We start from the raw sequence: 15,894 nt of genomic DNA, 5'->3' as shown, positions 1-15,894 counted from the left end.
GTGGATCATATGGACTCAACCAAAGTGTTTGGTGTAAATGACTGTTTCTTGCACATTATCATTAACTAATACAGTCCTACGGTGGCCCTGAAGTGCAATTTTCTGTTTTGTTGTTGTGTTTTCTGATTTGCCATTGTGATTTCCACTTCAGGGCCACTGTACAGTCCTGACAAAAACTATAACGTAATGGAAGTGTAAAAGAGTACCACAGCAATTCATGATCATTCTTCTGCAAAGTTGGGTTGGTTTACACATGACAGTTGATCATTAGAGGCAGAGTCATGCTGACAGAGTTTCCCTAGAATGGATCAAACTTCATCCAGACTAAATCTTCCAGTCTTGTTTTGTGGCTCTGTGCCGAGCTAAAGGCTTCCATCAGCATGCTAACATGCTCACAACAAGTGCTGTCGTCCAGCCCATCCTACAGTTCCACCTGCGTTCTCAACATGTTATCTGTTAAAAACTGGGACAAACCCACACACGTAACCAACACACCCGCCAGGGTAGTGAGTCTCCACAACGCAAACCTTACAGAGCTGAACGATGTTGCGATTACACGCATTGTAACCTCAACAGAACAGGACATCACTCATCTTAGATTTAAACTTCTCCTGAAAATGTCTCCCAGTCTATTCAAGACGACAGATCGGTTTCCTATTTGTTCAGTTCTACTGTTACTGCCTCTGGTACTATTGCTATTACCCCATCCAGTGCCACACTAACACTGTTGGAAGACATTTTTATTTTTTATTTTAGAACAAACGGTTGTTCATTAAAAACACGACTGTGGCGATGCAGCAAAAATAAAGAGAAATGTTGAATATTCTTGGGAGGAGGATTCAGTTTACATGTACATCACTTTATTTGGGTGACCTTCCAGAGGAAATAACAAGAAATGATAGACATCTTCTGAAAATATTGATAGTATCAGCAAAGAAAGCAATAACACGTAAATGGTTACAGACTGACCCACCAACGGTACAAAATGGTCAAAATGGAGAGGATATTTATTAATATAATTTTTGAGGTGGTGTCTTCCGTTTTGTTTTATTTGTTTGTTTTTTTTCCCTGTCTGCTCTGTACACTATAAAACACGGAAACTTGTTCAAACCCCCTTGTCCATAACCCTGAATGTAAAATCTGTTGCATGAAAGTTGTGGATGTAATAATGCTGCCCGGCAACGATGTTTAATGAACTGTGCTGCTACCTGTTTCTGTGTAAAAAAAAAAACATATAAACTCTAGAGGGGAAATGTTGAGAAAGATAAAGAGAAAGTGATATCAGATTTGTACATAGTGATCATGCAGTCATACGTCTCCTCTGCTCCCTCAGACTGCTCCTCCTGGTCGGTGTGATGTCTCACAGAGGGAGGACCTACACTCCACCTGCACTTCTTTGGCTGCCTGCGCCACCAGCAGCTGCCCCCGCGGCTTCAGCAACTTGAGAACGACGAACTGCAGGTATGTGACAGGTTACAAAACACACAGATCCGCAAAAGTAGCGCATGATTTGTGTTGTTTTTACCTCGAATACACACAAACACAGACCTTAAACATACTGTAGTTCACTGTGGCTGAGTCGTTCCCCTTATGTTCTCTGTGTGCTGCAGTTATGTGGTGGAGATCGGTGGCAGGGAGATGGAGCTGGAGGGATGTCAGCACATCTGCGTGAGGACGTTCATGCAGCCACGATGCTGCCCGCAGCACTGGGGACTTCTCTGCCTCCGTAAGACACACCAACACACAAAGAGTACACTCACGTTAAACATGAGTGAAGCCAAGACCCTGTTTTGACATATTGTAAATGGACATCACTATAGAGCGCTTCTCCAGTCTGCTGTGTCACACAAAGTGCATCACACACACTGATGGCAGAGGCTCCATGCATGCTGCTTATCAGAGGCAATTTGAGGTTCAGTATGTTGTTCAACTGCACTAAGGATGCTTCAGCTTGCAGCCAGGGATTCGAGCCAGCGGCCTTCCGATTACTGGATGATCCGCTCTACCTCCTGAGCTGCAGCCGACCCATATATGAATGACTTAAAGCTACAAAAAGTTTTGTAATAGGTCTAGTAGATCGTCGTCAGCTACATCAAAGCTTGTAATAGCTGCAATGGGGCAACTGTGAAAACAATGAGGTGACAATACAAACTCCAAAATATTAATTTTTTCCATAACTGAATAAAAAAGCTGCTCTCAGAGGAAAATAAAGTCTCCAGAACACTGATGGAAGCTAGAAAGGTGGCAGGGTCCGCCACATATACACAAAGTACTGGTAAATCAGTGTGAAACCGTGTTGTCCTTTAAGGTCAGTTTGTTTATTCAGAGTTTATTTTGTTTCTCATGATTATTTTTTAAATCAGTCAATGAAAATCACTTGTTCACATAGTGCACCTTTAAGGTTTTGTGTTTTTGTCATAAATGGGGGCAAATGATACCATCATGAGACGGCTGTCATAAGCAAGTCTTATTGTGAAACGTAAACAATGCTGATCATGTATCTTAGCATTGATTGACAGAAATTAATTTGCAACTATTTTGATAACTTTTAAAGTAATTCTTTTAGCAAAAATGGCAGCCAGGTGCTCTTTACTCAAAATATGGTGTTACAACCGGGCTCAGAAGGTCACAACTAAAAAGGGAGACCACACAAAGGCAAACATTTCAAATAATATTTTACTAAATCAGATTGATTACACCAAACCAAAAGCATCTCTAAATGAACACAACCAAACTAAAACCGTGCTGGCTCTGCCTCAACACAACAAAAAACATGACAATCTAATCTAAATCTAATTTTAGATTTCAGAAGTTAAACCATTTTCAATAATTAATAAATGTTTAGTATCCACAAGAAATAAAAATCAAAGTGTCACATTCTTTAACGGCTATTTCAGTTAAAGGGCGGGGTTGTTCCGTTTCCTGTACTTCTGATTGGTCGTTCGGTTGATCGTCATCTCTTTACACCAATCATGTAGCGCTATGCTCAAAGACCGTTATGTGTGACAGGTAGGAAAAAAAAAAAGAAGTAATGTCGGATAATTTGTTATAATACCTAAACTCACTCGCTTTATTCTGCTTTCGTGCTGTTATTTGTGTTTGTTCGACGAGACGTGAGTGAAAACTTCTGCCTGTTAATGGAGGAAACGCTTGATAATGACCGCTTCACGATAGAAGCCGCCATTAGCTTGTTACATACCGTCTAAACCGGTGTTTTTTGCTAACGCTAACATTCCGGTTAACTTACAGTTTTACACTAAAAACTTTTAATTTTATGTGGATTGATTGGATATTAAATACCCTGTTTGCACTAAACTACTGCTGGCTCGCTGCGAACGGTAGGACAGTTAATTTATATTGGCAGGTGTTATAATTAGGGTTCAATCTGAAGCTAATTAGGCCAATTAATGAAGTTGAGCACCATAGCTCATTAAAAGCCAAACTTTAAGCTAACAGTCATTATTGAACACATAATCTCTGTGTATACGGCTACATTGCAGTAATGATAGGTACTTTTTAAATTTAAAAAAATGCACTTGGATATTAATGTTGTTATGTGATAAAGTTGAGATAGTGATTTATTTAAATAATTTCCCACACCATGTGTGTATTATAGATTGCCATATAACACACACATGTTGCATTACGCCAATCAGATATTGTTGTAGATGTGACATTGTGTGAGAGGATGTTGTACCAGAAGTAAGCAGCACATTTTTTAAATTAGTTTAGAGTATTTTATCTGCAATCTGATAATCAAAAAAAAGGCTCCGATAATCGTCCAGAGCCCATAATAGGTCAACACATAAACTTTTCAGTAGGGATTATATTTCACTATTAGTGAACAATCAGTTGTTTATAAAAGTAAAATCACTACGATTTTCTCACAATAAAACAATAATCAAAACAAAATCTCCTCCAAGACAAATATTTGATTGGTATATTTGCTACCAGGACTGAACATTTGATAAAGAAATAATTTTCTTGTATATCTATTTAAAACTGTATTTATTGTCTTTTGTACAAGTAATAATTTAAAAAAAAAACCAATACATACAAACCTCTACACATATACACATGCACACACACTGTATGAACAAGGTACATTTGTATCATGGTATTATAGAATTAAATAAATACAAAACAAAAAGTATATCTGGAAAGAAGCTGGGTTTACTGTTCCATTCGGTGTAGTTTGAGTGTTTTGGATTAGCGACCATCAGAGGAACTGAAGCTGAAGACTAGTAGCAGGTCTTTCTTGTGATTTTGGTGAAGTGGCTGAAGTTAAAACTTTTAGGACGGGACATGAATATGGTGGAATCAAACTGTAAGACCCAAGTACCTGTATATGTCAATTAGAGACAGAAAGTAAGCTGTCGAACAGGACGCGTCATTTTCCATTTGCCTTTTCATACAGAACAGATCTTGCTGTATGGTCAAAGCTTGTCTTTGTTTGATTACATTCTTAAAACATGAGAGTCGTGCAGATGAAGCTGAAGACTCGTCTCTGCTTATTACTTTTTCTCTTTACACTGTAGGGCTGATGTTAAACAGACATTCATCTCACAATCTGATGTCCCTCAAAACTGATATCATTCAGTTTGACATATTGAGACCTTTGTCATTATTATCTCACACACTGTGATATAACGTTTCATGCATAGGTTGTTACTATTACTGATACTAAGTGCTTTTTACGGTTGCCAAGGCCACAGAAAGGATGTGGGCTAACCTGAATCCTCGTCTCCCACAGCCGCTGCCTTCAGCTGGGTGGTGGGAGCGCGACTTGATGTCCTCTAGTCTGTTATCAAACACTTATCAAACACTGCCTCCTCTCAGCTTGGCATTGATCTCATTTAAGTTAGCATCTAAAAACAGACAAAAGCAAACTGAAATACTTCAAGGTTAAAGGTTATTATTTATTGTCATCATTGTCAAAAGAATTCCACTCTATATCTGTAGCACTTTCCTGCATTTGTGTTTCCTTCCTCCTCTCTCTCTTTCTCCTGGTGTCTGCCCTCAAACTAATCAATAGGACAAATGACAACCATGTGACTGGGACACCTGAACCTACAAGATTGCAGTTATTGCACAAAAGCCTCAAACAGAAACAAAATTGAATCTTTTAAACAATGAATAGTGATCATTTCTAATCACCTGTCCACCTGTCTGTCTCTAGCCTGTCCCAGCTGGTCAGGGAAGACCTGTAACTTCCATGGAAACTGTCAGGATGGAGACGTCGGTAACGGGACCTGCGTCTGTGATGTCAGTATCCTGTCTATCTTTAACTGTCTTGCCTGTTTGAGTTCAGAGATTAAAATGTATACAGAGACATGACTAATGACATTTACATTCCTAATTGAGAGACTTGACCACAGCTCAAGCTTGTCTCTGACAGGAGATTTTGATGTTTTTTGGTGTATGTTTGATATGTTTCTGTTATCATGTTTGGGTGGGGAGGGGACACGAGGTAAGCTGGATACATAGTGGGTTTGTTGGTTCAGATTGTTGACGTATTGGTGATACTGCAAAGTAATAATTAGAAAACGTTTCTCTCTTTAGGAGGGCTTCGCAGGCTTTGCCTGTCAGGAGTGTAAGAATCCAAACTTTTATGGAGAAAAGTGTGACAAAGGTAGGCTCCCTCACTCAGAGACTCTTCTTCTCACTGAAGTTTCTGGTAATCATGTGGTCTTAGAAAATAAAGGAATAACACCTCCAAATTGAGGGACTACTGTATGTTTAACAGCTGCAACAATGATACACAGACAATTGACTGCACTCTGTTTGTGCGTCTGTCTACACAGCTTGTGACTGTGAGCATGGAGTGTGCAATCAAGGTCCAGAGGGTGATGGACAGTGTTTGTGTCAGCCACCGTACACTGGAAAACGCTGTGACCAAGGTAGGACCATGACATGCAGGTTTATCTGTATTTGATTACATAAACCATAGAAACACATATCAGATAATCATTTATCCGCTAATTATTATGATAATCATTTATTATATCACAAATATTTAAAAGAAAATATATATACATATATATATATATATATATATATATATATATATATATATATATATATATATATATATATATATATGTTGTGTCTCTGTTTTTGGCAGTGAGTACCAGTACCAGGTGCAATAATTGCAGCCCCTACTCATACTGTAAAGGAGAGGGAGACGCTGCCGACTGTGAATGTTTGCCTGGATACAGGAAGAATCCACAGGGAAGATGCCTAAGTAAACACACAGCCCAACAGCCATATCCCAACACTTAGTTTAGGGTGTCATTTATATGGTCCATTTTTCCAGTTTGTGTTAGCATGCTAATATAAGCATTCAGCTCAAAGTTAATGAGGCTGTTCTTAGCCTGATGAAAGTTAAGGTAGGTCTGAGAGAGAGAGCTGAGAAAATTCTCATCTGGACTGAGTTAGATCTTCCTTTTCCTTGTCAGCTCATTGCTCAGGGAGGGACTGTGACGTGAATGCCCAGTGTTCCTCACAAGGGTCAAAGGTCAGCTGCGCCTGTAAGCCCAACTACCAGGGCGACGGCAAGATCTGCGTACCCAAAAACCCTTGCTCTGAGAACAATGGAGGGTGTCCCATCAACTCCACCATCTGTGTCTTCAAAGGACCCAACAAGGTAAGGACACCTAGAAAGGGAGGATGAGGACTAGAATAGACCCAGGATGAGGACAAGGACTATAACCAGAACGACCATCAGTACCAGAACAAGCAACAGAGAGAGTTGATGTCAGAACTAAAATTCACGAGTCTAAAATCAAAACCTGGTCTGAATACTGAAACTGTTGAACCTCACTGTGTCTCTGTCTGTCTGCCTTTCCATCTGTCTTTCAGTCCAGTTGTGAGTGTATGCACGGGATGACCCCTGTAGCTGGCGACGCTGCGTTTGGTTGTCAGCTGGTTTCTGCCTGCTCAGCGGACACCTGTGACCCCACAGCTCGCTGTCAAACTGAACTGGATGGACAACCCAGGTCAGACACACAAACAGTTTTACTTTAAAAAAAATATTTTTGGGCCTTTTTGGCTTTTTTGACAGAACAGCTTGGAGAAATGACAGGAAACAGGTTGAGAGAGAGGGGGAGTGACACGCAGCAAAGGGCCCCAGGCCGGGACTCGGACCCAGGGCCGCTGCAATGAGGACAAAGTCGGTACATGGGACGCCTGCTCTACCCACTGAGCTAAACGGCGCCCCAGAGTTTTACTTTTCTAGAACTAGATCTAGATCCAGGTCTAGACACAAGACTAGAACTAGACGACAATTAGAACTACAATTAAACCCAGTGCTAGTGTCTTCTTTTTGTCAAAGATATTTTTATTGAGTTTTTACACAAATATAAGGTACAGGTATAAAATGGGTACAGGGGGTTTATAAAGTACACAGTCACAAGAGAGATGATCCCCAGTACATCCACTGTAGGGAGAAAAAAGGTATTTGTCTGAAAGAAGAAGGGTATATGTTCTTTCATAAAGTTTACAAAATCATTGTCTGAGAGGAGAGTTAAATTAAAGCGCCAGTGTTTTTTAACTTGAGGAAAGTCAGGCAATGCCAAAGATAGCACAACAGGAGCATGATCTGATATCACTATGCCCTGATAAGCACAGGAGCGCGCTAGTGGTATCAGTTTATCATCAATGAAAAAGTAGTCAATCCTAGTGGTATGGTGATTGTGCGAGAAGAAGGAGTACTCTCTCTTAATTGGATGGAAGGGCAACATACATCAGAGACACCGAAATTGGATAAAAAGGACTGAATGAATGAGGCAGACCTACTAATTGAGACAGGGTTGGGAGAAGATCAGTCCAGCACGGGATCTAAACAACAGTTGAAATCCCCGCCAAGTATAAGAGAGTATGAGCCCAAATCCGGGAGAGAAGAATAAAAGCGTTCCAAAAAAACAACATCGTCTACATTTGGAACGTAAACATTGGCGAGCACCATCATTGTATTGTATAATTTCCCTGAGACAATGATAAAGCGACCGTTAGTATCTGATATAACATTGTGATGCACGAACAGGATGCTTTGATCAACAAGGATTGAAATCCCCTTGGCCTTTGCTTGGAGTGAGGAATGGAAGTGCTGCCCGGCCTACCACGACATCAGGCGGGTGTTATCAGAACAACGAATGTGTGTCTCTTGCAAAAAAAACAAATGCTGGTTTAAATTGTTTTATATGTGAAAATACCCTCCTCCTTTTAACAGGATGGTTTGAACCCTTGACATTCCAGCAAACAAAGTTTAGCGATCTGTCCACTGTCTTCGACTGAAAGTGCAGAATGATAGATACAAATGATATCAAAACTCCAGGAATATAAAGGAAAAACTATTCCAGATATCCAGAATGTAATTTTGAATATCCAAAAATACATTGTGACTAGTAAAAATTTCATTATGGATATCCACATTATATATACAGATGTCCACAGCTGCATTTTTACTAGTCATAATATGAATTGTGGACATCCGTAATGACATTTTTACATTTTATAGTTTTTCATTTTGGATATCTGAAATGAAAATTATGACTAGTAACAATTGGATTGAAGATATCTGAAATGGGAGTTTTTCCTAGTGAGAATTCAATTGCAGATATCCAGAATGTTCATTCTAGATATCCAGAATGTAATTTTGGATGTCTGAAATTGAAAGCCCAATACACATGAATGGCAAAAGTGACATCATTTGTCCTAGGAAGAATGTCATTGTGGATATCTGAAATGACAGTTGTGGATAAAAAGAATGTCATTGTGGATATCTGAAATGTTCTTTTTGACGAGGAACAATTGAATTACAGATGTCTGCAATACATATCCAGTCTAGCTATTAAATGTTAACACAGCTTGCCATGAGTGGACCTGGTCGAATTTGTTTTCCAGCTGTTGAAAGAAGTTTTAAAGTCGTCAGCTAGCGCCTGCCTGTGCTGGTCAAGTAGCTCAGAAATAGCCTCCATGGTCAAGCTAGTGGCTTGGGTGTCTTTTTTCCCCGACTTGCCGGGGTGCGAAGTCATTTCGAAGCAAACGTGGGTTAAAGAAAAGTTAATAGCTCAATATGAATTGTTCAGTTTGCAAAATAAAGGAGTGAATGAGTGAAAAAAAGCAGAGTAGGCAGGAGCTCCCGCGCGTTGCGTCTACTCCATGTGGCAGCTGACCGGAAGTCCGAGTGCTATTGTGTTTGTGTCTTTTGTTTTCTGTCCCTGTTGCTCTTTATCAATAGAACCAGGTTTCTCTTTGTTGCTTTTAAGACTTATCTAGTCCTAGAACCAGATTTTTATTATCTCTAACTCCCTACAACTAGAACTAGCCCGATGTTGGAATCCATAACACCCGGACTCCAAAACTCTTCCTCTTCTCTGTGGCTCTGTTTCTTTCCCTTTAGAACTAAACAAGAACCAGAGACTAGAAGTAGATGTAAACCCAGATCCTGTTTTTCTATATCTGTCTGCTTCTTGATCTGTAGAACTAGATCCAAGTCTAGAACCGTAGATAGAATCAGGTTCTGAAAAACAGACATAGATCCTGGTTTTTCTGTGCCACACTCTTAGTCTCTACAACTAGAATTAGGACCAGGCCAAAGGCAAGTACCTGGTCGAAGATAGACCACATTACAAGTAGGTATTTTTCTTTCCCTGACACTCTATTAATGACTAGAACTAGCTCCACAATGAGGACCATAACTACAACTAGAACCAACTCCAGAACCTGGGGTAGAATCAAGTTCTAGAACCAGAACCAGATTTCTCTCTGTGAGTCTGTTGCTGTCTACAACTAGAAATTAAGACCTGGCCAGAAACCAGAACCTGATCTACAATAATATCTAGACTCAGAAAAAATTCTTATTCTCTCTTTATTGTTTGTACCTCTCCTAGAAATAGACCATAACCAGAGGCAAGGACCAGGAGTAAAAACCAAGATTCACTTTCTTGACATACGTTTGTCAAGGACTAAATCTACCTAGACTAGGGTTTTTTGTCCATCTCTCTTGGGCTCTCTAGAACTACAGATGCTGATGTCAGACACTGTTTCCCTCTCTGCCTTTAGATCTTTGCTAGTTTGTGTGAATGTGTGTGCATTATAGTGTCATTAATTCACCCCCCATCTCTCTCAGGTGTGTGTGTGATGCGGGTCAGATTGGTGACGGCCGGCGTTGCTATGGTAACCTGATGGAGCGGTTGATAGAGCTCGACAGGAGTGGGAGCCAGAGAGAAAATCTGACCGGAGCCGTTGCCCTTTTCGGTAAAAGAAACACAAATACACTGTAAATTATGTTTGACAAAAATGTGAGTGTTGAAGTGGTATGAATACAATAAATACATTTGATTATTCAAGTTCGGGTTGGGAAATGTCGGCTGAATTGGCATATGACGATGTCTACAGTGAAATATCGTGATGGACGGTGACATCATTGTTTATGAATTTGAGGCAGCATTTCCCCTCAGTGTAGTCGTAAGGCAGCAGTTGCATAGTAGCTCACCACTATAGCTGCTGCTGTTTCCCACCGTTACTCTGACATGAATCGCCAACTGTCTCACCCTGCAGAGGAAACTGTCTCCTGTTGGCATTGACATACATCCCTGTGTAGCGTATCTATTTCTTAGCTTTGTGTAGCCTCAAATGCATAAAACAACATGACTGACTAGCCAAGGAAGCTAAGCTGAGAAAACTGTATGAATATACACAATGACCCGTTGGAAAAGAAACACCATGGCCACAAGTTTAACCAAACCTAACTGAGATGGTTTGAGAAGAAAATAATAAACGGGACATGGAGATGTAACTGCCCACATATCACAAACAACAACAACAACTCTTGCCCTACGGCAACTCTGAGGGGACACGCCTCTTAATTGTGCTCTCCGGTCGGGAGCCTTTAAGTCATGATGTTATAATGGTCAGAGATAAGTAGTCGACAGCCAATGACTAACCCTAATTCAAGTTAATTGTAGACCAATTACTATTTTCCTTTCATGATTTTATTTTGGAAAGCTGCTTTGGACCCTTCACAGCTTTATAGATACTGATAAGATAAATGAACAATAATGTCGGTCTAACTTGATTCTTCTAAAAGATGAAAATTGCCCTCAGAATTCTTTTTTTTATTGTGAAATTAGAATAACTATATTTTTTCTGTCTGTGTTATTTGTTTCTATGTTTAATCTTTTCTTTGACATTTGCCTCTTTATATGTTCGTGTATGTGTGTGTGTGTGTTTCAGAGAAAGGCTGTTCACTGCTGCTGAGTCACAACGGACCCTTCACAGCGTTCTTCCCTCTGCTGAAAACGCCTCTGACTGTAAGTCACCTGTCTGTCTGAATATACTGTTTCCACCATTTTATTTGAATGATTGCCTCCGTGTTCCTCAGCACAGAAACACACGTCTCCTGGATTTCTGTAAGTCTAAAGTGGTGTGAATCAGAGCTCTTTCAAATTCTGATTAGTTGGGGACCAAATGTCACTATTCATCTCAAACTGATCCAGAATGTAAAAGTGAACAGCTGGATGTCTTTTCAGGTGTTTTTAGAGAGTAATCTTTAGCCTCAGCTTGGTAAGTGGAGCCCACAGCAGCTCTGTGATTGGATGTTTCTTACATAAAAGCACTTTGGGAGATGTATTCTCTCCATCAGTTCTTCTGTCCACAAGCTTTTACCTTTGTATTTTTCATATCAAAGAACCTGTTATTTTCCGACACAGTTGTTCATCTAGTGTTCTGATTATTGAATAAGGATAATTTTGTGTCCATCCAACTAACTAGTCTCCAGCTATAATGAAATTAACGACGCTGTTATTGCAGAAACCCTGGATGCTCAAAATAACTCACACTTCACTGTATTGTTCAGTCTGAGGTGTTGCTCCCCCATGGTGTAGCATATGTGACTCATAAGTATACACTTTTCAGTCATCATCAAGCTGCTTTGCACATCTGGGGCCTCCCTGTGCAGCAGGTTTTCTCTTGAAACTGCATGTCTGAATGTACCATGATGCCTTCCTCGAAAAATCATCAACATAGTGAAACAGCATCAGCAGATAAAGCAATGAATGTCAGACTCCTCTCTTGTTGCCTTGTCCATCCCAGTGACACACACACACACACACACACACACACACACACACACACACACACACACACACACAGGGGACAGATCATAAGCAAGTAAATTAAGTCATTCAAAAATTTGTGAAACCACAACTTTAGACCCTCCGAGTCTCGTACTTTGTGTACACCTTTGCCTCCGATTGGTTTACAGGCAGAGCTGCTGAAATCAGTAAGTACTTTTTGAGTCTGATGATGTGAAAACCTCTACCTGCCCCAAAGAATCTGGGCAGATGATGTTTTAAATGGAAGTAGCAGTAGCCAAAGATTTGGTCACACCTCTTTTTAGAAAAAGAAAATAAAAAAATCAAAGAGGGGTTAGGGAGGGTTTTGTCTAGGATCTCTTTAATCCTGCCTGAGTTTGTCTGATGTTAAAAGACCCAAAAACCCTATGATCCCTTGTACATCCTAGGGTGTGTGTCAGAATCATCAGGGCTTTCTGTTGAATTATCTTCATTTGCAGTTTCCAGCTTTATTTCATTTTCCAGTTCTAAGTTACACAAGAGTGCAGGTGTCCCATTTTCTTCCCGGCTGTCAATTTGGTAAACATTTGTTACATACAGCACACCTCCATTTTTACCAACTAGTAGGAAGCAAAAGATCATAAATATATTACAGATTACGGATTTGCTTAATCACATTGTCTCTACAGGGTGTTAATGAAGAGCTGGTGTGTAGAAACCATTTGATCCTGGGTCAGCACCTCTACAAGACTCTGGAGGGACGAGACTTGAACCTGTACGGAGGAGCCAAGCTGAGGACCAAAGACAACAAGGTAATACCTCCTCTCCATAAGTCACAACCATTTTCACAAACATTCAAACTGGATGTTATGACGTAAAACAAAGCTGCATGCTAGTGCACTGCAAAGTATAAAGTTTAGACTTGAGGTGTTTTGAAATCTGGTTTTTAAAGGGCAGTGTTTGGTTTTGATATTACTGTAAACTTCTTTTTGACATCTAAAAAAAAGGTATTATGAATGTCTAGCAGTCAAACTGAAGATGGAAAAAGTCCTCATGAGGTATACATTTTCAAACTGTCTAGATAGTTGAAGACCATTAGAATTACACAAATATCAATGTAAACTGTTTTAACTTAATTTTTATTGGTCCCCACAATCAGAATAATCCAAAGAAGAAAAAAGAGAGAAACCACATAAAAATAACTGCACAATGTGCGACAGAACATTTTCATTTCATTAGTTTTGCTGTCATTCCTACTATTAACATAAATTAATGCCACCTTCCTGCCTGTCTGTTAAATGAAACCTCTCATTTCTCATATTAACTGATATTCCAGTGACAGTTATTTGTCCCAGCACAACATCCTGCTTCACAAGGAATTGCATCACAGAAGAAAGTAAACATACAGTCTTGTGGCCTTCCACCACCTTAAATGTAATAAATTTATCAGCTAATTCATCATGCCAAAGTGTTGTCAGCATCATAAGCCCCACCCATCTCATAATCTTCCAAGTTAAAATTTTAAAACCAGCAGATTTTTTAAGCAGAAAAAGAACATTTACATACATTCACTTCTAGCATCATTGTCAATATATGTAATTATCATAACCTGAAGGTTGTGGATAGTTCTAAAACCCATCACAGTATAAAACATTTCATTTCATTAATATTATTATTATTTTTTTTTTGGGGGGGGGGGTGGGGAGCTCACTCAAAGGGTAACTCCACAAATTGTACAAATTTAATTGTGTTGCTGCAACACGTAAGCAACCACTCCATCACAATGATGCAATAATCCTCTCGATCCCAACATTGCCATAAAACAGCCCTGCTCATTGATATACCCACAGTGGTTTACAACCAAGAATATTAATCAAAGACAAGCCTGTGACAGCATAACATGCTATCATAAAATTCTCTACTTGTGCTTTTCCACCCTCACAGAGACATTCACTGGTAAAATCTTCAGGGGGACCTGATTCTCAGTGTAAATGTATGGAAATAGGATGCCAGTAAAGGAGTGTGTGAATGTGTGTATGTGTTTGTTTGTATCAAGATCAGAGAATGACAGCTTTCCTTTGTCAAAGTCCAGATGAACTCTGATCTTCTGGAGCTTCTTCATCACGGGCAAATCTTTCTCGGGATCTGAATTGGAGAATGCTGTGAAGTTACCGTGAGAGAACATAATTCTCCACAATCCAGACTGTAGGCGCCCATTAATGATGATGGCCTCTGCCAGCATGCCCACTTCCCAGTCCTTGTTGTCTCCAACCTCAACGTCCCAGCTGTGAATCCCTGAAATAAAGCCCAAAGAGCTGTGGACACAGCAGGGGAATTTGGTCCTCTTCGGGTTTTTTGGAAGCAGCTCTTTTCCTCCAGATCTCACACTGGTCAGATCTTCAGACACGATGAGTTCTTGGTCAGCCGTGTTTGGATCCAGAATCACAGGAGTGTAGGAGACCATCTCCTTCATCTTGCTCCAGATGTAGAAGGTCAGGTTGCCCAGGTGTTGGGCCACATCGATCAGAGCTCCTGAGTCCAGCTGTGGATCATCCAGCAGGGGGCGCTGCTGGACTCTTTTCACTGCAGCCTTGTAGTTCTGCAGGAATGAGACGTCTTCAGCTCTCAGTTCCTTCTCTGTGGCTTTGATTGTGTCTGACAGAGCTGCTATCTCTCTGCTCAGAGTCTCAATCCTCCTCCTCATCATCTGACTCTTCTGCTCCCCTTCCTCCCTCAGAGCAGTGATCCTGGCCTCCTCTTCCTCTTGTAGAAACTGATGAAGCTTCTTAAACTGCTCTTTAATTTTACTCTCTGTGCGTTTAGTCTGGATTTTGATGTATTCCGCTGTTTGATCAAAGTTTCCTTTAACTTGTTCAAAGCATTTCAGTTTGTCCTGTAAGGGCTTCAGGGATTTCTGGAGCTCCTCTTTGTGATCCTGTGCAGCTTCATCGATTGGTCTGAATTTGTGGTTGTTGTGTGTTTTTGAGTCTCGACAGACGACACACACTGGCTCCTGATGGTCCAGACAGAAGAGTTTGAGTCTCTCAGAGTGCTGACTGCAGACAGCCTCAGACCCAGCTGATGCTCTCTGTTCCCTCTCCTGTAAGAAGGCCTCACACAGGTTCTTCAATGCCAGGTTACGAGGTGCATCACTCCTTGAGTGTCTTGTCTTACAGCATGGACACTCAAATGTTTTTTTTCCCCCCCACCACTTCTGCAGACAGTCCTTACAGAAGCTGTGGCTACATGACAAGACAACAGGATCTTTGAAGATGTCATGACAAATAGGACAGGAGAGATTGGCCTCTGATCTCGAAGACATTTTATATCTGAGTTTAACTGAAAATGCAGCAAGCAAACAGGGAAGTCAGTCTCTGTAGAATGTTCTTGAAAGTTACTTTCACTTTTAGTTTTAGCTCAGTTTCTTACGTAAAATCAGCAGCAGGTTGAAGTGCAGGTATTTAGTATTCCAGTAAATCCAGTGGTGCCTCCTGCCGCTGTCCTCTCTCAGTAGATGTGGTGGTTTTGTGATGAATCTTACAGTGCGTCTCTCTGTATGTGTCTCCTCTCAGGAACTAGGAAGGATAATATGTATTTCCCGTTTGTCTGTGTTGAGTCTAGGGGGTGGAGCTTTGTTACGACAGTCTTCCTGACTGCACTTGTTTATTATAGCAGGTGTGTGTTGCAATCCACTAGATCAAAATGTCCGTAGTCTATAGTCATCCCAAGTTATTGCAGGTTAAATGTCCAAGGCCATGTTGTACTTCTGGATCAACATGACTTCCAAAGTTTAATGAAGTGAGGATTTCAGAAGTCA

At 40.4% G+C, this 15,894-nt stretch overlaps 2 protein-coding genes across 4 annotated transcripts in view; one reads left to right on the top strand and one right to left on the bottom strand.

Moving 5' to 3' along the window:
• Positions 1 to 15,894, top strand: part of stab1 (stabilin 1) — a 68,366-nt gene that overhangs the window by 816 nt on the left and 51,656 nt on the right. The window contains exons 2-12 of one of the 3 annotated variants that reach the window (XM_030420488.1): positions 1,334 to 1,461; positions 1,611 to 1,726; positions 5,180 to 5,265; positions 5,563 to 5,632; positions 5,805 to 5,900; positions 6,125 to 6,244; positions 6,459 to 6,646; positions 6,862 to 6,998; positions 10,133 to 10,260; positions 11,239 to 11,315; positions 12,767 to 12,889. In XM_030420488.1, coding sequence (XP_030276348.1) covers positions 1,334 to 1,461; positions 1,611 to 1,726; positions 5,180 to 5,265; positions 5,563 to 5,632; positions 5,805 to 5,900; positions 6,125 to 6,244; positions 6,459 to 6,646; positions 6,862 to 6,998; positions 10,133 to 10,260; positions 11,239 to 11,315; positions 12,767 to 12,889 — 1,269 coding nt within the window. Of the gene's footprint in view, positions 1 to 1,333; positions 1,462 to 1,610; positions 1,727 to 3,259; positions 3,339 to 5,179; positions 5,266 to 5,562; positions 5,633 to 5,804; positions 5,901 to 6,124; positions 6,245 to 6,458; positions 6,647 to 6,861; positions 6,999 to 10,132; positions 10,261 to 11,238; positions 11,316 to 12,766; positions 12,890 to 14,137; positions 14,251 to 15,894 lie in introns of those variants that run through there. The other 2 variants (XM_030420489.1, XM_030420490.1) reach the window with 2 other exon arrangements.
• On the bottom strand, positions 13,777 to 15,654 carry LOC115583545 (tripartite motif-containing protein 35-like). The gene is made up of 2 exons (XM_030420491.1): positions 15,507 to 15,654; positions 13,777 to 15,416 (listed from the first exon to the last, which is right to left on the bottom strand). Exon 2 carries the CDS (start codon positions 15,397 to 15,399, stop codon positions 13,996 to 13,998), a length of 1,404 nt encoding a protein of 467 aa, XP_030276351.1. The 5' UTR covers positions 15,400 to 15,416; positions 15,507 to 15,654; the 3' UTR covers positions 13,777 to 13,995.

This window comes from Sparus aurata, chromosome 6 (assembly GCF_900880675.1).
Source record: "Sparus aurata chromosome 6, fSpaAur1.1, whole genome shotgun sequence".
Taxonomy (NCBI): domain Eukaryota; kingdom Metazoa; phylum Chordata; class Actinopteri; order Spariformes; family Sparidae; genus Sparus; species Sparus aurata.
The sequence above is the reverse complement of the archived record's forward strand: the minus strand, read 5'-3'. Positions and strand labels throughout refer to the sequence as shown.

Bases quoted from the DNA above. Each gene is read 5' to 3' on its own strand.
- LOC115583545 (XM_030420491.1), bottom strand. From the start codon at position 15,399: ATGTCTTCGAGATCAGAGGCCAATCTCTCCTGTCCTATTTGTCATGAC.